Source organism: Neopelma chrysocephalum, unplaced genomic scaffold, assembly GCF_003984885.1.
Source record: "Neopelma chrysocephalum unplaced genomic scaffold, ASM398488v2 Primary Assembly neopelma1_23, whole genome shotgun sequence".
Lineage (NCBI taxonomy): Eukaryota > Metazoa > Chordata > Aves > Passeriformes > Pipridae > Neopelma > Neopelma chrysocephalum.
In genome coordinates this window covers 15,568,134-15,590,276 of record NW_020897691.1, presented here as the reverse complement: position 1 = coordinate 15,590,276, position 22,143 = coordinate 15,568,134, and the positions used below count along the sequence as shown (strand labels likewise).

At 38.9% G+C, this 22,143-nt stretch overlaps 1 protein-coding gene and 1 non-coding gene across 3 annotated transcripts; both read left to right on the top strand.

Moving 5' to 3' along the window:
- Positions 1 to 773: 773 nt before the first annotated feature.
- TRNAG-GCC lies at positions 774 to 844 on the top strand. The gene has a single exon. It is a non-coding gene; the product is annotated as a tRNA-Gly (tRNA).
- A 265-nt stretch (positions 845 to 1,109) lies between these two features.
- KATNA1 (katanin catalytic subunit A1) lies at positions 1,110 to 19,715 on the top strand. Of its 2 annotated transcripts, XM_027688022.1 has the most exons (12): positions 1,110 to 1,194; positions 3,375 to 3,674; positions 6,104 to 6,278; positions 7,010 to 7,167; positions 8,596 to 8,779; positions 10,542 to 10,663; positions 11,949 to 12,054; positions 12,392 to 12,550; positions 13,655 to 13,781; positions 15,331 to 15,465; positions 15,739 to 15,865; positions 19,376 to 19,715. In XM_027688022.1, exons 3-12 carry the CDS (start codon positions 6,108 to 6,110, stop codon positions 19,572 to 19,574), a joined length of 1,488 nt encoding a protein of 495 aa, XP_027543823.1. In that variant the 5' UTR covers positions 1,110 to 1,194; positions 3,375 to 3,674; positions 6,104 to 6,107; the 3' UTR covers positions 19,575 to 19,715. The 2 variants fall into 2 exon arrangements, with proteins under 2 accessions (XP_027543823.1, XP_027543815.1); XM_027688014.1 differs by lacking the exon at positions 3,375 to 3,674 and having other exon boundaries at positions 1,114 to 1,194.
- The last annotated feature ends 2,428 nt before the right edge of the window (positions 19,716 to 22,143 follow it).

The following is a 22,143-nucleotide window of genomic DNA, read 5'->3' as shown; positions in this document are numbered from 1 at the left end:
TGCAGAGACTACATTATATCCTAATTCTTCTATGTTGGGGAGGAGGGATGTGGAAGTACAGCACATTTTTCATTTATTAGCCACATAAAAAGGGGAGGAGGGAAATCCCTCCCGCTCTCCTCAACCAAGTGATGTGATACAGTAGCACTTCGAATTTTAGAAACTCATCAACATCTTTCTCTGCCTTTATAGCTAAAGTAATGCAGATTGTTTTAAACTCAGACACTCGTTAAAGGGATAGACTAAAATTGTCAGTTTAAGAACGGGTAAAACTACAAGAGCAAGAAGAGTAAGAATGGATGTGATATAATTAATTAAAGAATGACATAATGTTGTGGGTCTTTTGAGTTCACCCTGAAGAACTAGCACAAACCTGCTGCATTGTGCCCTGCCTTTAGATCCTATTTGTTGCTAAGCAGCTGAGTCTATTTAGACAGGTGAGGAGGTACTGCTCCATCAGGGACACTCAAGGGCAGTTTTCTCGTCTTACTCAGCTCGGCAGCTGGCTCTTCTCAGCACCCTCGGATGCGTTTTCTTCCCCAAAACAACACCCTCTATTAAGAGTTTGAAGAGGTAGAGACGAGTCACAAACAAGGAATATGCGAATAAAAGTTGGTGCGTGCTATTCACTCGGCAAAACTCACATTTGTGAGTTATAGAAAGGAAACAGATGAATGAAACCTCTCCACCCACCATCCCGGGATCTCAGCCGGGGCGGACAAATCCGTTCTGGTGAGTTTCGAGTGACGAAGGCACAAATCTAGGCGTGCAGAGCATTGGTGGTTCAGTGGTAGAATTCTCGCCTGCCACGCGGGAGGCCCGGGTTCGATTCCCGGCCAATGCAATTGCTCCTTTTCTTTCTGTTTTGTTTCTCCTCTCCTGATTTGGTTTATTTTTCTTCCCTTTTCCCTCCTTCCTTAAAATTTAAAACCAAACCGGATCATCGCTGTCACTAATAATGCTCAGACACCGACTTCTTGCCCCCTCCCGGCCAGGCGGACCTTCACCCTCGGCCTCGCCGGGCTGGAAGTGACGCAGCCGGATTTGCCTTCAAAAATTGCCGGCGGCAGGAGGGGGAGGTGGCGGGCAGGGCTGGGGGTGGGGTCGGGCGTCGCTGGAGGAGGAAGGGGGCGGAAGAAGTGGAGGAGTCGCAGCTGCTGCCGCTGTCGCCGCCGGTCCGAGCTCTGGAGAGAAGTAAGTGAGCGAGGGAGCCCCGCGGTACCTGCCCTGCGCCCGCCTGGCCGTGCGGGGCCGTGCGATGCCCCCGCTCGGCCCGGGCGGGGGCGATGCCCGGTCCCGCTCGGTGGGGGCCGCCCCGAGGGCTCCCGGGCGCCGGGAAGGCTCCGGCTTCTCCGTTCCGCGGCTGGAGGACGAGCGGCCCCGGTCGCTGCTGTCGCGACACCCGCCACCATTACACGGTGCTCGCCGGTGTTGTTGTGTCGAGGCTGTATCTCGCACGTGCTCGGCGCGGCATCGCCATGGTGTCCCTGAAGCCATCGGGAGGGGAGGCCGCTCCCCGCAGGTGTGCGGCGGGGCGCTCCCTGCCCCGGGAATCCTCCTGGGTGGGCTGCTGGGTACCGCGGGCACTGATTCAGGCACGGAACTCCGGTTCCCACTTTTCCCTTCATCCTCCACCTGTTTTGTTGTTGGTTTTTGGTTTTGTTTTTTTTTTTAATGAAGTAGTTTGCAATAATCTGCGGTGATGTAAGTTTTCTTTTCAGACAGAGAGAAGCAATTCCACGTATCCGTTTAGCTGCAGACCTTTCAAAACTTTCTGAGAAATTTGCTAATTTAATATAGATCATCAAAAAGAATGCTAGCCCCCCATGAAATGGGGAGTAAGTAACGTGTTTAATCAAGTCTTTTGAAAGGCTTAGCCTGGAAAACATAAAATCATCTGCCACAAGTGTATCTCTACCTAATGTTTGATTTATGTTTTTTTCTTTTCCACGTCTAGGCATGCTTGTGTTCACGGTTGCTGGTGGTTCTTCTTTTGCTACCATTATTGTTAAATACAATAAGTGGATGAGAACCATTTTGTTTAGTATCCAATAAGTTTGGCAACTCTTCTCTTTCCCAAGTAATTAACACAATCACTTCTTGATACCAAATGTTGCTAGCTGTGGATGTTATGAAGATGAGTATTAAGCTGGAAGGGAGCTCCAAGGTGATGCCATCATGTAATCAGTAAAAATTGATTCCTGAAAAATGGTACTTTGGGGTGTTTTTTTCTCATCTGGCTTGCTGAGAGAACTTTGCAAAATTTACATGGTTGCTTTGATGTCAGAGCCTGTATAGCAGGCTGAAATAATGGAAACATGTGTGCTCTGCCAAAATTCAGGCTCTGGCTTAGTCCAGACATAAGGTTGGACTGAAAGACTCTTGGAAATATTTTCCATGTATATCTTGTGCTGTTTGCCAAGTCAGCAAGTCCGCTGCAGTAATTGATGAACTCCAACTTAAATCTTCACTTCCAACATCTGCATTACAATCTCTTGATTTTTAAAGTTTGGGGGATTTCTTTGTGAAACACGATTGATGCAGAGTTTGGTTATAGTTTCCCAGATTCTAATGTATGACTGTGAGCAGAAATTAGTTGTAATCATTCCTTATGATAATTTCTTAAAGTCCTTATGGAAAACATGAAGTACCCCCAGTGTTTTCTTGATGGTTATCTGTTACCTTTCAAATGAAATATAAAAATATGTTCCAAAGCCTTATTCTCAAAAGTTGTAGGTATCTTTGGTTAGGTTCAACCCTCTCTGCTCTTGGCTGTTCTGTGCTCAAGAAGTATTTTAGGTCCTCTGAACAAATGATAAAATGTATCCTGTTACTAGAGATGGGTTAATTTCAGGGAATCTTATATGACTATAGCTAGTGTAAAGAGTGATTATTGGGAAGTGTGTGTGTTTGTACACAATGTAAACTTGCAAGACAAAGTGCTTAGGTTATTTTCCTTATATCCTGTTCACTGTAAACTTTATGAGCTCTTTACTATTTCAGTTGCTGTTGGAACATAGATAACTTCACTGGTCATGATTCATGGAAAGGTCGTGGCTGATAAGTGCAGCCTTGCAGCTTTGACATCCTGTTATGTGATAACACCAAGTATTTGTAAACACATGTGGTATTACTAAGTATTGAACACATGTGATATTACTTTAAAAATTATTAAGTGGTCAGGATTAGTTTTGTGGGTGTTTTAATCCCTTCGGTTCTGGTTTAACTCTAGATTTGTGTATGGTCACGCCTCTCTCACATGTGTCTTACATGCTACTCTGAGCTGCCACAGCATATGGCAACTTTCTGCTGCAAACTTTAACCTAGTTTCAGATTAGTACTCTAACTCCTGTTTGTTTGTTTTTTCCTCTTAGAACTGCTTCAGCATCTTCAGTTACAGGTGCAGCAAGCCCATGGATTAGTGTATCAGCTCTAACACTGCCTGTGTTCAAGTGGCAGCATCAGTGGCATGTCCAGGCATAAGCAGAGCCAGCAGCTTTTCTGCCTCACTTGTACACAAGAGCCTTGTATTTGGAAGCCACTTCAAGCTCTCCTGCTCTTATGAGTCAAGATGAAGCAACAAATTAAATTGGTTTTCTAGTTTCAACTAAATTCTTTTGCATTTTCAATACCACTGATGAAACAGATAGATTCGAATACCATTATAAACTTGAGTGAGCACCTTCTTTTTTTTCCCCTACATGAGTTGCTAGCTCATTCTGCTTACGCTTCTGTTTCTACTTTCTATCCTTACTTTTTCTGCCTTTTCTAACCTGAAAATCTCATTAACTCTTTTATTATGTGCAGTGCTATCATTTTGGTCCCAAACTTTCGTGTCTTTCTGACTTAGCCTCTTTAGGGTTTTTTTTTCCTTCTAGCTATTTTCAGATGAAAACTGATATTACAAGCTGTTTTGTTTGTGAGGTTTTTTTCTCAATACATAAACAGAATTGCTGTTCCACTTTGATTGCTCTACAGCATTCAATGTAGAAAAAAAAGTTATCTATGACCTCTCTTGGCTTTTAAAAGTCTAGTTTGGTTATAGTAACTTGCTATTACTTGATTTTTAATATGTTTATTAGCATCTTGCTCAACCTGTGATTTCAGTTGTGTTAGTCATGGGTTTGAATTCTCAGGACAGGCAAACAGGTGTTTCTGGTAGGATGAGCAGAAGTGGAAAAGCTTGCTCCTAAATATAGCAGGGAAAACTTTGTCAATTGCTGTATGGATCATCACACAGATATTACCAAACATCTTCAGGCTTTCTTCTCCTGAGGTTAAAACCAACAAAACTCCCAAGTCAAACTGTGTTTCCAAAGCCTAATTAGCCTGGGATATGTTAGCCTTTGTAGTTGCTGGTCACATTAACTGTATCAGCTTGTAGACATCATGGCCAGCTCAGCAAGTCTCTGGCCAGAGTGAGATTACATAGTGTAGGTTCCATGATAGCAGGTTTCCAAGCTCAGCTCCACGAGTCCCTTCTGTATGGATGGATGTGGGCTGTTGGAGGCCTGTCTTCAGCTCCCTTGCTGCTAGAGTTTTGCTGGTTTGGACTGAAAATTTTTGCCGCAGCTATCTGCTCCAGGGGAAGATAGGGAAGAAAGAGGAAGGAAGCAAAAAAGAGAAGGATGTTGGCTCAGGAATACCTCAGCTGTGTGTCTGTGTGTAAAGCTATTTGGAAAGGGGACAGAAAAAGGAGTGCAAGTCTTAAAATGTTTGATTTCTACTTCACAGCCCCTCTTTACAATGGAGAGCTAACATTTTAGTATTAGGTTGGCAGGTGTGTGCAAAGTGTGGCTCCTGAAACCTCTGATGTGGCCGAATTCGACCCTGACCTCATCTTGAAACGTGTTCAGTCTTAAGTCTGTTTATTGCGCATGAGTACCTCTTACATTCTTTAAATAGTTGATCTGTATCAAGTATGCTTCATCCCAGGGCTTAGCTGTAATTGCTTGTCTGCAGTTGCTTCTTACTGGCACTGGGTACAGGTACCAAAATGAGAGCAAGATGATTCTCTTGCAGGCATGTTTAATTGCTTATTTTATTGTTTTCTGTGCTTGGATAAGGAAGTAAAAGGAGAGTGGGGAAATTCTTGATGTGCAGGAGACAAGAAAAGCAGAGACAGTGAAGGTATCGCAGAGAAGAAGGGCATGGGATGTATAAGAAACTTGTAAGAATATGGAACAACTGCTCTATGGACAGTGGCAACTGCAAAGAACAAGTCTACTGCTTCTACTTACTACTGTCTTTGTATAAATAATACTTCTGTGTTATTCTAATCTAAAAGTGCAGATTCTGCTAGTGCTGCAAAGTGGAAGTGGTCGCAATTGTTGATGTTTGCTCTGAAAGCCCACAAACTACTGCTACTGGTGGGGAAATGTAGCATGGTTTAACAACATGTTAAATAAAGTGGGTCATCACACATTACACATTTAATCGTACATTTCCTTACCTTTCAGTACTAATTTAGCAGCCTCAATGTGTTTCAAGTGTTCCTTTTTAAGTGTAAAAATGAAGGTGATAGGAACGTGCAAGCTAGGCATAGAAGGTGTATATTTGTTTCGAACAAACATTAAATAAAATTCAAGAGTTGTAAAATCAAACTAATGGAAGAATAGTTTTTTCCACAAGGCAAAATAAGACTGTTAAAACTTGCATGCATGGAATGTTAAGGCAAAAAAAATTAACAAAACTTAATGCATCTGGCAAAAGAGTTTGATTTGTTGTTTATTTATTTTTTTAAACCACAGATGAGCACAGTGAAATACTAGTTTATTTTACAATAGAATGAAAGGGGAAGTATGCAGTTGTGGCTTGCAACAGTTGCATTTATATCTGCATATCTTGTATGGTCTTTTCAACAGAATCTCCATGGCAAGAAACAATGCTGTGATGTGAAGAGTTTCATTTCTAGTAACAGAGCAACAATTACCATTTTATATGGATGACATTAATTTTAGGGCTTTTTTTTTCTAACTAATACTTTTCCAGCTTCTATATTTTGAAATGCTAAATGAGGTAATGAGCGTATGAAAATAGTTGCAAAAAATTGTACTGCTACTGGGATTTTTTTTCTTTCCTTAATACCTTCTATTTTTTTCAGCTTCATGTTGAACATGAGCCTTGTTATGATCATTGAGAATGTAAAGTTGGCCCGTGAATATGCCTTACTGGGAAATTACGACTCTGCAATGGTCTACTACCAGGGAGTTCTTGACCAAATGAATAAGTATCTGTACTCTGTGAGAGATACCTATCTGCAACAGAAATGGCAACAGGTAAATATTACTTTTCTGGGACATTTTGTGGGATAAGCATTAAAGTAGCAAAAATTGCCACTCTTATTGTAAACAAAAGTATAAAAATACTTAAACCATTCTCTGATAAATTAGTGCTGTTATATATAGGCTTCTTTTTTATTATGTAGACTTATTTAAGTCATCTTTATAACTTCTTTCTCTATCGGTGACAAAAAAGTCAATGGAACACAGCCCTGGGGAGCCAGTGCACTCTGACTTGTCAGCTTCTTGCTGATGAGTGCCCCTGTAATGCTGAAGTTTTGTAGTCTGGTATCATCTGGGTCCTATTTCCCTCAATGTTTTAGTATGACTATGGTCCTTAATAGAAAGTGAGTTGTTGCTACCATGGTAATTTGTCTTTAACACAAACCGTCATTTTTTTTCATTGATATTCAGTCTAATGAGTTGATGCTTTTGATTGATATTTAATGTATTAGGTTCTGTCATACTTGTTTAATATCCAAAACTTGTAAAAAATCTCTTATGATGTTAAATCCAAAATCTATTTGTTTATTCTTTAAATGTGCTGAGGAAGGCAGAAAAACCTCCTCAGTATGTAATGTGCATAATTCTTGTTTATCGAAGTAGAATTAGGTAGCTCATTAAACTCTGTAGAATCTATCCAGGCATTACATGAGCTTGAACAGAGAACTGTTACAAACTTATTTCCAATGTGCTTAATCTACTTCTTTTTTTTTTTTCTTAATCAGGTTTGGCAGGAAATAAGTGTGGAAGCTAAGCATGTGAAAGATATAATGAAAACACTGGAGAGTTTTAAATTAGACAATACTCCATTGAAAGCCTCACAACAAGAATTACCAGCTCATGATGCAGAAGTCTGGTCTTTGCCAGTACCTGCTGAACGTAGGTAAGAGGAAACCTGAAGGCCTAAATTAATATTTACCAGGACAAAGTGTGCTTTGACTTCAGCCTGTTGCGGTGTTCTAGAACTTAGATGTGTAACACTTGCAGCTTGCCACTGTTTGTAGTGAAGGAGATGCCAGAATGTTCTGAGGGTTTTATCTTCCATGGCATGACTAATGTCAAGCTTCTTCCCCTCATTTAATAACTTTGGAACACTCCTAACCAATTTCATTCAAACCTTCTGGAAGAACAGAGTCTGGGAGGTAGAACTTTCCTAGTGTTTTGAAGATTTCTAGGGGAAAATATACAAACTTATGTTACTAAAAAAGGAAAGTCTTGAGAGAACTGTTTCTGTTCCATTTATCTTGCCAGCTGCTGAAGTACTGAACTGTGGCAATATGAAAAAGCTGCAGTGAAAACTCGGGCCATATTGTGTTGGAATAACTGCAGTAAATTCCCATACTGAGGTAGCAGAACTCAAATTTAGGTGGAAATTAGATGTGGAATTGCACTATTCCTTTATTTTGAGCTTTGGAATAGAATTCAGATGTGGCTAGGTGTTCATAAATATAACTGTAGGTTGGTAGATACTCCATTTGGAGAATGAAAATACTCTAACATGATCTTAGCATCACCATATCCATGTAGTCCAATATGCATTTTATCCTGAAGAGAGATGTACTGTTCTGACAAACTCACTGCTGTGAATCAGTTAAAGGCAACTTCTGTGAAGATGCTGGATCCTTGACACATCTTAAATGATGTGTCAAATCACATCATCTAGTTTCAGTAAATGCTCTCCAAATACAGAGTATTATATTTACTGTTCTCTGGAAATATCCCTGATCTTTTACCTTGACTCATAGCTTATAATGCCGGAATTTTAGGAAAACCCATGGGGAAAGTGTATCTGAGAGTAACGGACACGTATAGAAAAGAAACTGAATTTTAAAAAAGAAATCCGTAATACCACTCGTAGTATTGGTTTGTTCACGTGCTTCTAAAATTAGTTTCATTTCAAACAACTGAAGGCATCCCATAGACTTTTTTTCTTTCAAAGGAAGTGGACGTGAAAGGAAATGAAAGTAGAATTGTCATTCCCAAAAAACTTTTACATTTCTTTGTATAAGGAATTGAGGACTGTTGTGGTAAGGAGAATTTTTGGTTGGTTTGCTATTCTTTTTTTCTAAGCTCCATAATACTAGAATTACTTTTACTGATAGAATATGCAAGCAAGGAGTTTGTTTTAAGCAAGTGAGCCCTGCTGAGTTTGTGATCAAGGGAAAATGGATTTTTAGTGACTATCTAGAAATGTTTGTCTTGTTTCTGACATTATCTTGAGCAAGAGGCTTTGCAGTTTGTAACCACTTGATATGTAGTGCTCACCAGGGACTTTACACTGAGGCTTTTTGCATGTGTTACAACTAATTAGACCTTCGCCAGGACCCAGAAAGCGTCAGTCTGTTCCATGCAGTGATTGCCGAGGTCACAATAATCGTGTAAGTGCAGCTGTCAGAGGCCCTCACCGTCCATCCTCTCGAAATCCCAGTGATAAAGGGAAGGCAGTCCGCAGCCGGGAAAAAAAGGATCAACAAAATAAAGGAAAAGAGGAAAAGGTAAGCTTGCAAATAACTTCACGGAGTTGAGAAACTCAGTCTTTCTTTCTTAGTATTGAGTGTATTATAGAATTAGATGCCTAAAAATATTTCTTTTGTTCAAGTCAGTGTGCCGATTTGAATCTCTCACCTTGTAAGGTATCTTTGCTTTGTGGACAGTATTGGTTATGGATGAATTAGAAACAAACAGATGCTCTTCTGGAAGAAGTGATCTGGTAAATATATCAGAAGAGAGGGTATTGAGAGGATGGAGCCAGGCTCTTTTTGGTGGTGCCAAGTGATAGGACAAGAGGCAATGGACAGAAACGGATGCACAGGAAGTTCCACCTGAATATGAGGAAGAAATTTTTTGCTGTGCGGGTGACTGAGCACTGGAACAGATTGTCCAGAGAGGTTGTGGAGTCTCCCTCACTGGAGATGTTCTAGAACTGTCTGGATGCAATCCTGTGCCATGTGCTCTAGGATGACCCTATTTGAGCAGGGAGGTTGGACCAGATGACCCACTGTGGTCCTTTCAATCCTTACCCATTCTGTGACTTGTTTACTGCAACTTAGATATTTTAGACTGAGATTGACTCGCTTCTTCCAAAGCACTTCAAGATTTATGTAATCCTAAAAGGAGAACTTTTTTTTGTTTTGGTGGGGGTTTTTTGTTTGTTGTTGTTCAGATCTGGTGTTAGTTCCAGTTAGTTTTCAATTAAAAGCAAACAAAAACCCAACATACTTCATGAGAGAGAATAATCTATGATCTAGTCTTTGAAATCAGACTGCTTTAATTTTTGCTTTGTGCCTCCATAAATTTAGCTGATCACCAGAGTAGGAGATCATTCAGAAGGCACTAGAATCATAGTTTTCCAGGGTCTAAATAAATCCAATCTCCATGTAATAGTTTGTTAGCTTCAGCAACCTTATGTTGTGGCAAGGTGTCATGGCCTTTGGAGATAGTATTGTCTACAAGGGTGGAACTGTTTAGCTATGTAAGCTGCTACTTTTAGTGGGAGCTCACTCAGGATATACACACAGAGAGATGGGATAGGTCTTTTTTTCTTTTTTACAGTTGTTCTGTCATCACCAGTGCTTGCTGTTAAGTGTATAAAAAATGGGGTATGTCTAGTGCATTTTATTTCCTCTCAGTTGCATGGTCTCTGCTGTTTGAGCCCTTTCAACTGTGTACCTTCTCTGCTTCGGCTCTACTGCAGAGCTGCTTCTCTGCTGTTCATGTCCATGCTTCTATATCAGTTAATTAGTTATTTTATTACTTCTGTGGTCTTCCTGCAGATCACCTTTGCTCATTCTACATGGAAATCATGCTTACTTTTTTTGTGTCCCATGTATATGGCATGTGTATGACACTTAGAGGATTTGAGATACCTAAGTCAATGTGACTTTATGGTTCCAGTCTTACACATAATTTCCCCTTACCCAGCCACTGTCTCAGATAGTTTTTGGTTTTTCTGGGAGAAGAGGCAAAAACTGTTAAGTGGGATAGCTGTATGCAGTTTTTATTAAGTACTAAGCCAGTACTTAAGCCGGTACAATATGCTGGCTTTGGAGAGAAGGAAATGGAACTGGGGCAGTACAGGAATCTGGGTGAAACACACAGATCTCGCAGTGCAGCTGTAATACAAATGCTTTCATAATTTTTCATGCTGGTTTATGTTGCCACCTTCTAGAAATACGATGCTATTGTGGACTTGTTATAAAATCCATTAGTAGCATAACCATTGTTATGTATTTATGTTGTTGTATCCTTTATATGTAGAACAAATCCACATCTGAGATTTCAGAGTCTGAACCAAAGAAATTTGATAGTACTGGATATGACAAAGATTTAGTAGAAGCTTTGGAAAGAGATATAATTTCTCAGAACCCCAACATTCGATGGTAAGTTTGAGTACTGTTGCTAGTCTTTCTGAATTGTTGTTTCTATTTCCTCTTACACAGTATGACAAGAATTAAGTATTTTAACATGTAGTTACATATAAAAAGTACCTACAGGCTTTCCTTACTGCAGGCATCTAAACTTCATAAGAAGTTTAATATTTTTAGAGCATCTTTTTTCCATGCATAGATTTGTAGAATAGTTTGGGTTGGACAGGACCTTTAAAGATCAGCTAGCCCAATCCCCTGCCATGGGCAGGGACATCTTTCCCTAGATCAGGTTATGTAAAGCCCTGTCCAATCTGACCATACAAAGCTTCTCAAACTTTTCTAAGAGACCTAAAATCAATTTTTGAGATACTCTTTTGCAGTGTAAAAGTTTCTAGTGTCTGTCAGTGTCTCTTCATTTGAAAAACTGTTTTGCTACCCAGGGGCATATCAAGACAGAAAAGTGATTAACAAAGAAGTTATGTCAATATAGGAACCCTTTGAAATGTTGCTGGATGTGATGTGGCTGCCAGTATAAAATATAACCCTGTGCCAGTACCTTTACATAAATGTGTTAAATATTAAACCTTACACAAAGGTTGTTTTGTGTTCCAAATGTTTTCAAGCTCAGGTGGTTTTGTGAGGATTAAATGAGCAAAAATCTTCTGTCAAATGAAGTAGGCTTTAAAAAAACTTAACACTCCCACAAAAACTTGGTGTGCATGCAACTGTCATGTATTTCAGTTCAATATGTAAGTACATGTTTCAGTTTTTATATGGAATCTTAAATTATGACTTCAGATTTGAAACTAATTCTCCGTATAGATATGCTTTGAAACCAAAATATTATTTGGGCACATGCTGGTAAGAGGAATGCCCTGAGAGTTACCCTCAAGAAAATAAGACCAGCCTATAAGGTACCTAAGAATTAGTACATTTGTAACTCTGAAAAAGAATTCTGAAAATTCTGTTTAATTCTGCTCCATTTACTGGTCTTCAGCAAGTTGTTCTTGTAACAATGAAAGATGGTATTTAAGTTTCAGGGACACCCAATCTCTCGTCAAAAGAAGAAAGCATAATCTGTAGCTAGCATAAATTTAACCAACTTGCTCTATTCTGTTTATCATTTTGTGAATGCCAACAGTGGCGCTCTAGTGAAATAGTTAATGTCCTTTTTTTTGTTGGATTTATGGGAGAGCCAATACATAATGATAAGTTTAATTGCGTAATTTTTTGAGCTGTGTACTGATTATTTTGCATCCTGTCTGAATCTGTCAAACAACTTTCTCTTTCTTGTCAGGGATGACATTGCTGATTTAGTAGAAGCCAAAAAGCTGCTTAAGGAAGCTGTAGTTTTACCCATGTGGATGCCAGAGTTTTTTAAGGGAATTAGAAGACCATGGAAGGTATGAAAAAGTCTGATCCTGTGATCATAATTAGGATTCTGAGATTGGATCTTGGCAGAACAAGAAATTTCGAGTATTTTACAGTTTATATAAATTCTTTCCACTCTTTAGCAACAAAATTATGGTAAATAGTACCAACACAATAAAGATGTCAACCAGATACACGTACTGTCTTCAGCTGTATTGTTGCGGATAAGCAATAGTAATTAATACTTACCTTTGAATAACTTTTCAAGGGAAAGTTTACATCCATTGTTTTACTATTGCGCTACTAAATAAACTGTGAATTTCTGTGATTTGATTCTGGTCTTACAGGTGGTTCTTTTTATTTTAATAGGGAGTTCTGATGGTTGGTCCTCCTGGTACTGGAAAGACCCTCCTAGCAAAAGCTGTAGCCACTGAATGCAAGACTACTTTTTTCAATGTTTCTTCTTCCACACTTACCTCAAAATACAGAGGAGAATCTGAAAAACTTGTTCGTCTGCTGTTTGAAATGGTGATTGAAGTTTCTGAATATGAATAGTGAGATAATGAAGTAGAATCTCTTCTAGAATAGTGAAACCTTGCCAAGGTTTCAAACTCACAGCATGCACAAACAACTCTCTAAACTTTCAAATGCTTTATGCCTTTCTGATTTGCCTGTTTACATTTCAAGATTATTCCTAAATAGCTTTATAAAAGCTGAAAAATTAGGTCATCTTTTAGTTTCAGGGCTAGCTTGCTACATTAGAGGGAGCTTGCTATAAGTTAATGAGTGATGCAGAACGTACTTGAATATAAAACTAAGATGAAATTAGTTGCTCTCTGGATCAGAACCCTATTTAGGCTTTGTGTGTTTTGTTGTTGTTATGGGTGGGGTTTTGGGGGGTGTTTTGTGCTTAGAATAAGTGGACTTCCAAACTGTAGTTGGCTTCAGACCCATAAGACTTGAAATTGGCTCAGAAAATAGTAATTTTTTTTTGGTTTTTTTTTGGTCGGGTGTCCAGTTCTGGGGAGGGGCAGCAGAGTTGCAATTACAGTAGTCAGAAAAGTCAGGAAATAAAACATCTTTTACACAGTAGTTTGATAGGCAGGATATCAACTCATATAATATGATTGATCAAAAATGTATATACACAATGAATAGTATCTCAACTGTTTTAAGACGATAGCCTTTATTATTGTGGATCCTTGTCTTTGACTTCCCTTGTTTTCAAAAGGGTCAGAGTTATTCTGCAGTTGACCTGGTTCCTGGACAGGTTCCATGTCATGGCGTCCCAGCATAACATTCATTCTTGCTCAAACTGAAATCTTATTCAGGCATTCTGTGATGACTTTCACAGTTATAAATGTTAGTCCTAATGTGGAAAATTGTGTTTAGCTCATTAAATGTTTGTTTATACCCTAACAATTACAGGACTTTGCCAAAAGCTGTTCTGCTCAAATGCACAGCTGCTCTATACCAGTGTGCAGTGGTCCAAGAGAGGGAAGATTAGGAATTGTTTGATACTTATGAGCTGATTGAATGGGGTAAATATGTCTTTACTCAGGTCTGAATATGCTGCTCTTAAATGGGAGTAGACTGCTACTTCAGCTTCCACTTTGTCTTTGCTTTCTTTAGGCTCGATTTTATGCCCCGACAACTATATTTATCGATGAGATAGACTCTATCTGTAGTCGAAGGGGAACTTCGGAGGAGCACGAAGCCAGCCGACGTGTGAAGGCAGAGCTGCTGGTTCAAATGGATGGTAAATAACCTGATTACTGGGAAGTGCTGGACTGGAGGAAACTTGAGGGACCCAAAAAACCCCCCCACATTGAAAACTTTGTTCTTCAGAAGCAGTTTTGTCAAAGCTTTACATAGAATTGGGTTAGAGATCTACAAGTGTGCTACTCCAACCGTTGGTGTGGAAGGAAAAATTATTTAACAGTCTTTTAGCTTCTGAGCTATGACCTTATATTAGTGACCCAGAATAATGAAGTTTCAGTGGAAAATACAAGATTTCAAAACAGCAGAAGAAAAAAAAGTCTTAACTGCTTCTCTCAATCTTTGCCTAGCATATTACTCACTTCTCCAAAACCGAGTAAAAAGTGTTTCAAAAGAACTGCCACCTGTTCCAATTTAAACCTCAAAAGCAATCAGTACACTTAACTTCTTTGGGATCTCTTTTTCTCTTAAAGATATAATCAAAAAATGAAGACTTTTTGTATAGAAGTGATTTAGAGAGTTTTCATTTTAGAACACTGAGTTTATTACAGCTATTTGATTAATATTTCACAAATCAACAAACTTTAAAAGTAGGTAATACAGTGCAAAGGTATTTTTATACTCTGGTGAGCAGAGAGAAGGAAAGGACTAACTGAAAAGTGCTACTCTGTGGGATGATTTGTGATAGAATTCCATGAATCACAACATCTGTTTATTTATTTCTCAGTCTCTGATGTTGATACCCTTTTATGTTTGATTTTAAATAGCAGCAGAGCTGTAATACTGTTCTCATGTCAAGGATGTACATAATCTGAATTTATTAGTAGCAACTATTTGAATCCTTTTACGTGAGCATTCATAAATGGCATTTTATCTGCAGATTCTCTGGCAGACTAGGTACAATGCCTGTCCCATGACCCAATCCTATAATTATAAACAAAAACAGTAAATGCAGAGAGTAGCAAGTTTAATGAAATTAACTTCTTCTGTTCCAGCAGATTCATAGTGTTTAGAAAGTGGGGTGGTCTCCCTCTCTCTGAGAAGTTGTGATTTAGTCCACCCAATTTAAACATTAACTCCAGCAGTTTGTAAGAATCCACCTGTATATATGAAACCTTTGGCCTGAATTCAGAACTGAAGAAACCTTGTAGGGAAGTAATGCTGCTCTTGTGTGGCTGTTAGTGAATACTGTGGGGGAATGTCTGCTTTAGAGTGTAGTGATGGTTCTGGAGAGTTGTTTTGTTTTTTCTCATGTGCTGTTAGAAGATGTTGATATGAAAATTGAAATGCTCTAATGGCAGAAATGCGTACAACTCTGCTGTAAAACCATTCTAGCCATGATAGAGAGGAACTTCCTGATCTCAGCAGTGGCCTATGCCACTGCTCCTGTTTAAACCAAGTTTCCATTTATGTTTGCAGACTGTCATAGAGATGAAAAAGTTAATTCTGTTGCACTTGGTGAGTCTATTATGCTTGGACTCACTAAAGTGCAATAGAGTAACTGCTTTAATATTATAGAACCGTGGATACTGTTCTCACTATACATGAAATTTCTATGTATGTTTTACTTTCTCTTTTCTCTATTGCAGGTGTCGGAGGGGCTACTGAAAATGATGATCCTTCTAAGATGGTCATGGTACTTGCTGCTACTAATTTTCCTTGGGATATTGATGAAGCCCTAAGACGGAGACTAGAAAAGAGAATTTACATTCCTTTACCATCAGGTATGAAGAGTTGGGGAGAGGAGTGGTTAAAAAGACTAAAATCTAAACTTTATCAATATTCCTTTTGTTGTGATCACCTGATTTAAAAATCTAATTGATACATGTAAGCAAATTCACTTACGGATTCAGGACCAGTTGAGATCTAAACATGAAATTTACCTTTATAGCAAATACACTATCCTTTTTCTCATTCTTCCCTCTTATCCCTCTTCAATTTATTATTTATCTTCAGAAAGCAAATTGTATAGTCTCAATTTTCTTTTCTTTTATTAGCAAGAGGTAGAGAGGAACTCCTAAAAATAAATCTGCGAGAGCTGGAACTGGCTGACGATGTCGACCTTGCAAACATAGCTGAGAAAATGGAAGGTTATTCAGGTGCAGACATCACCAACGTATGCAGGTAAGTTAACATTGCATCGTTTGCGTTACTATCGCTACACAATGCAAGAAAACTGTTTGTAAGATAACCAAGTCACAAGATTAAAGTTGTTGGATAAAAATGGACTGTAACTTGTGTTTTATGTGTGGCTGAAAGGTGAAATACTGCGTTAATATTTACCTAAGTTTCCATTTGAAGAGCAGTCAGTTGCAACATAGTAATTTAAATATGATTTAGGTAAAATTCTGCGTTCTTTCATGTAAACTAAATTCCTTGCATGAGGAATATCCACAGGATGGTAAACTTTAACTTGTAGATTTGCAGTCATTCCACTGGAGTTACACTTCTGCAGAAATTCATATGTAGAGAGGTGATAGTGGTAGTGGCCAGAGTACCTAAGTAACAACACGGAGCATTCTTCCTTCATGACACAGAAAAGGTATCGTGTGGTGGTACAAGAGCTCTGTACTCAGCACAGTGGCTATTGTGATGAGGCTGACTTAAGTTTTTTTTCTACCTCCTCCATTTCTCCTTCTTCTCCATACTGTTGACATACAATCATTTGTGAGCCTGTTCTCTAACCTAGATTGCTGAAATAATTGACTAAAAATACCTTCTAATCTTTCCTCTATATTTTCTTTCAAAAATTGAAAAGGAGAGGACTGATTCTTCAGTCATGTGGTTTACATCAAAAGACTTGCACTGGCACAGTTGCAGCAGTGGCAAATTATGGAATTGTCAGGAAGGGACAGGGAGCTGAAGCTTTTTAAGATGATGATGTCATCTGATAAGCACCTGTGTAATGATACTTTCAGGCTTTGGAAGTAGCACTGTGGTGTGGCAGGGCAAGGCTTGAGCTCCTCATTGTGCCAGCCAACTCTTGTGGTGCTGTACTTTGAACAGGATGAGAGAGCTGTTCTAGATTAAAAACACTTTCTCATTATTTCCTCAAACACGGATCCGTTTCTTGCCTAGATTCCTAATAAAACTCTGCAGACATGTGCCAGCACAGCTGAGAGGACAATATGCTGTGCCACAGGGATGAATGCAAGTAGCCTGTACACAAAACTGCCACCAAAGGCTCTATCAGCAGGGTCACTTAAGGCTGAACTAAGAATTTGGAGCCTCAGTACGGCTTCCTGAACAAACCTTGCGCAGTGTCTGGGAAAAGAATGGTATGTTAGTTGCTTTGAATCTGTGTTGTGCAGGTTTGTTTCATTTGTAGGTCTGTGAGATGAACTTGTGGTGTTTTTTTGATCAGTCTTGGTCTTGGTGTTGGTTGTGCTCTGAAAGGAGCTTGTGCTAATAGATTCATGTCATATAAAAGAGTTTATTTGGTCTGCTGCTTTGTGTATTTTAGTTGTACTTTGTCTCCTCCCATCTGTTTTGTGTTTGTTTGTGATTAATTTTAGACTGAATATCAATACACTTGTTTAAAAGTCAGAATACTTTTAATATTTTTCAGTGAATTTCATATGTATATATATATATGCACACACTGTTACTTCTGATTTTTTTACCTAAAGTCCCTTTGTACAAATACTATTAAACAAAACAAAAGCAAACCAACAGATGAAAAAACTAAAAAGAAACACCTGAGTCTTTCATTTGTGACAGTCTTCTAAGTGATAACTGAGGTGGCAGCAAGCATAAATCCAGATGAACTGAGGTTTGGATTCACATGATTTGAAATTACTTAGAAAGTACTCATATTAGCCTCTGTATTTACACTTTTTTCGTAGTGTCAGGAGAAACAACTCTTGGATATGATTGTTTCGTTAACACTGAGTCAGAAAGACGTGGCTGACTTAAGTGCTTTTCTATGGTTCAGACTCACAGTATGTAAGCGTAGTGAAGTTCAAATTTGTAGACTAATAGTGAAGTTCAAACCTGTAGACTATGACAGTCCTTGCTAGTGCCACAAGCAAAACCAAAGAAAAAGTAGCCCAAGACCAGGTTTACTGAAATTACTCCCCCGTCTTAAAGAAATTGAAGTTCAGAGTTTGCTGAGCCAGAGTGAAAATCAGTCAGAGGTTACAGTACAGTTTCTAATAGTCAGCATATAACCATGGGAAATGAAGGCAAAACTTTATTTTAAAATGACATTCCGGGAATGCAAAATGCATCTGAATTGCGTATTAGATTGAGTATGAATTGACTTTGAATCGTTGTTTTGAGAGGGCTGTGAATGTTGAAAGGCCTTTTGAACAGAACTGGCCCCTGCTGCATCTTTCAGTGGGTGGCTGCTTGTTTTTTTGAATACAGCTTTGGTGCTTCTCCAGGCACCAAGAATGCATTTGAGAAAGCACTGAGAGTTCATGTTGGAATGACTGTCAATAAAATGACTTTACAAAAGGAAGTGGTGGCAGCTGCACTTCAGTTGTGTGGGTGTGTTGAGGTGTGGTGGGCTTGTTGGTTTGGTTGGTTGGGTTGGTTTTGCTGGATTTTTTTTTTTTTAACTGCTGTATGGATGAGATGCATGGAATGCTCCCCCTCACCATTGTGTAACACCGGCTTTTAGTTCACAAATGATGTTATAACAGCAAAGCATGGTGATATTTGGCTAAGATGGAATTCAACAAGGCAACTTCTTGGGGTTGTTCTGAAATTCTAGTTCCTGTATTATGCATTTTAATTTATTAGTTAACAGTTATTTAGTATATTCATGAAGTCTGTCAGTTATGATTTTCTTTAGGGGGTGGGGTTGGTACTGAAACAGAATATGCTGAAACCATCTTTCTAAATCCTCCTTGAACACAATGTGCAAGTTTTTTCTCTTTGGATTCTCACCTGCTAATGTGATACGATACACTGTTGTGATATCAGTGGGATTACCCTTCCATTTTTTTTTACTACTAGACAAATAAGCAGCATTTTCTTATAAGCTATATAACAATGAATTAGGAGGAACTTTAGTCTCCCAGTGTTATCTATCACCTCACCAGCTCACCACCTGCTGCTACTAGATTTACTGCTGGAAATCTAAATGCAGTCAAACCTAATGCAGAAAGAAATTGACACACTTTTAAAGACACTTAATGCTCATTGAGGCCAGAAGTTTGAGGACCTACAGATGAACAGATTTTGTCATTTAGCATTTTGCTGGTTGGATGTAGATACTGTTGACTGTCTTTGAAGCGGGATTCCTGTTCAAACCAGGAAACATTCAAAACCCTTCAGCTACTCCTGCTATATCTAGGAGGAGTGAAATTGTTACTTTTGCCTTGTTCCTGTTTAAAAATACAATAAACAGTGGCTACATCATAGGCATTAGATAAACTGGTTAATCTTCACCTCTTTTGCCTAGCCTGTGAGTACTAGCTATTCAGACATCCAGTGAGCATAAATCCATGTCTGAAAATGTGGATAGCATTTGGAGATCTTGATATAAAAATTTATAGTTCTTTGCTGTTTTTTTTTTTAATGCAACAGCTTAACTGGAATGGTATGTTGAGCCTTTCAAACAACTGAACTCACTGTCCTGCATTGAGTAAACATTTATTTCTTTTTATTTCTTACCTTCCTGAATAGAGATGCATCATTGATGGCTATGAGAAGGCGTATTGAAGGCTTGACACCAGAAGAAATAAGAAATCTTCCCCGAGATGAAATGCACATGCCAACAACTATGGAAGACTTTGAAATAGCTTTGAAGAAAGTTTCTAAATCGGTATCTGCTGCGGACATTGAGAAATATGAGAAATGGATAGCTGAATTTGGATCATGTTGAGTTGTCTTCTCTTGAAGAAGCCACCTTATGTCTTAAAACAGCTTTAGATGTAATCAGTGGTGTTTCAGTGCACTGCGTGCTCTTTTTAACTTTTGTAATTTAAGAGCAATAGATGTCTCAATAAATTTTTTTAAATGCAAATTTTGTCTAACTCTCTTTTAACTAGCTCAAAAGTCACCAATTTTTCTCAAATGCTGATGGTATCTGCTTTGATTTTCAAGATTACTTAAATTTAATACTAGAACTCTCATATCAGAGTATTTACTCTTAAAAAATTGCTGTAACACCAAAAAAAAAAAAACCAAAACAAACTAGCCCTGCTAAATGAGTAAGGGATGCTGAGAACTAGAAAACAGGAAGAACGAATTGGTTACAAAGACAGTTTTCCTATCTGATCTTGGAGAATTCTACCCTCAAACTGTTTCTAAGGTATTAATAAGGAACCTGTGCAAAGGTTGAGATGTGGAACAGCAGCCCTTGTGCTGTAACAGTTTAATAGAGTCAACTGAAGTTTAAGCAAGGGGTAGGATCATTGTGGGTTTACGGTGTCTGTTAAATGATATTAAAATACATCCAGCCAGTGTAAACTAACTCCGTGTGGCCAGTAGTGACGCTGAGTCACATGTGAAGTCTCCTTGTAAGTCTAAGAGAAAACAAAATCTTTCTGACATTAATTCTGAAATATGTTTTTCTTCTTTGACTGTATGGTACTGTAAGGGTCAGAACTCTAGATTGGTAGGTTGGGTCCTGGCTTACACGTTTATTCTGGTAAGGCAGTTCTGATAAGGCAGCACGTGTTACATTTGTGCTCAATTGATAACCCTGACTTAACAATTGACAGAAAATCTAAAAGCTCTTTTTTCATTGCTTGGTGAGTAGAATGTAGAAGCAGTTCTCTGAGAATGGTTCTACAGTGACCATCTAGGTAATAATTTTAGATTTTTCTCTACAATGGTAATTGTAACTAAAACAGCTATAATTTCTATCCACCTGCTACTACTTTGGAAACACTTCTTCCTGCTAGCTCCTCCTATAGCAGGCAGCTGTAGTTCTGCTTACAGATAAACTTTTATGTTTTTCATGAATCAAATAGGTCCAGACTTGTTTCAGATGGTAGATACATGCTATACAAAACTGGCTGTGGAATTCCTGCTCATGTGTCTCTTTAGATGCTGCGAGGTAGATGGGAAGGACAAATGGTAACGAAAAGTTGCAGTCTGAGTAGGAGACAAGTGCATCTCAAAGATAGAGTTGTGTAAATGCCGTTATTATGAACATCTTCTGTGTACTTAAAATTCATCACTATGTTGTAAGTGACAGCTGGACACACTGAAAAGGGACTTCCAGCAGTGTCAGCGATGAGACGCTCTAATAAAACATTGAGATCTTGTGAGAGCCCCTGCATCCCTGAGGGAACCTGGCAGAAATGAAGGAAAGAAGTTCAGGCGAGTACACAAGTGTGTGCATTTATACTTCCATTCCCAAAGTGGAAAACTGATTTACTTCTTTCATTTCAAGTGGATAGCCCTGTGTGTCAGAGTTAAGAAAATTATAATTACGTGGTATTTTAAAGAAGTGGGTTCTCTTAATATTTATTTTTGTGTTTTTATGTTAGGATGAGAGTGGACCTGTCAACTGTGTTGCAGGAGGAGATTTCTTCTCATAATTCATTGCAGGCAAACCAAAATACTCAATCTGTCCCCCAGGTAAGAAGGGAAAGGAGGCAAGCTTTGATCCTTGGAAGCAGTCCAGTAAGGGGCCACTTAGACTGAAAGTGTGACATATTTTGAGAACTCCTACAGTAAACCTCACTTGAAAAGCAATAGTTTAGTTCTCAACCAGCCCAGTTCACTCTGAATGAACAAAATGAACACCTCTGTAATATGTGGTAGAGGCTGAATTTGTAGCTCACAGGTTCATTTTGTTTTGGAGCACACAATATGGTGATACATGGTTGCAGTGAGAGAACAGTTTGTGAGGAGGTTGAGATGTTGCTGTTCCTAAAAACCTACTGCCATCCTACAAAGGATTTTTTTGGATAGTTGAGAGTTTTTTGGGTTTTTTTCCAGTACCCTGTCCCCCCACCTTCTTTTCCCTAGCCGGCACATGTATCCTTATCAGTTCATGTCCTGGGAAAATGAGACCTACCGTGACTGGCATGCAGGACAGTTGCCCTTTCCCAACTGCATTAATTGCATAAGGTGGTTTTTAAATCAATTTACAAAACAGTTCAGATTAGTCCCAGCTCAAAGTAGCACTCCTCTGAAAGGTGCAAGACTTATGATTTGGGAAATCCATGTGCATGCTAAAGCAAAAACACAAGTGCTTTAACTTTATTTAAGACTCAGTAACTCCAGCTCCCTAAAGCTGTTATGTAGTCTGGCAATTACTGTGTTCAAGATTTGCACTATCTTTAGAATTTCATTACCTGGTGGTAGTACTTCTTTCCTCATGCTTTGTAAACACCATACAGAAGAGGATTACTGAGCTCGTGGAAATCAGCCAAGTTGTGAAGCAGTACCAACACTTTTTTTTCAGGCTTAACCACTCATTCGTTGCAGCTGTTTAG

Excerpts from the sequence above, each read along its gene's own strand:
- KATNA1 (XM_027688022.1), top strand. The coding sequence starts at position 6,108 with ATGTTGAACATGAGCCTTGTTATGATCATTGAGAATGTAAAGTTGGCC. Across the intron at positions 8,780-10,541 it reads ATAAAGGAAAAGAGGAAAAG|AACAAATCCACATCTGAGAT; the intron begins GTAAGCTTGCAA and ends CTTTATATGTAG. Across the intron at positions 12,551-13,654 it reads TTCGTCTGCTGTTTGAAATG|GCTCGATTTTATGCCCCGAC; the intron begins GTGATTGAAGTT and ends TGCTTTCTTTAG.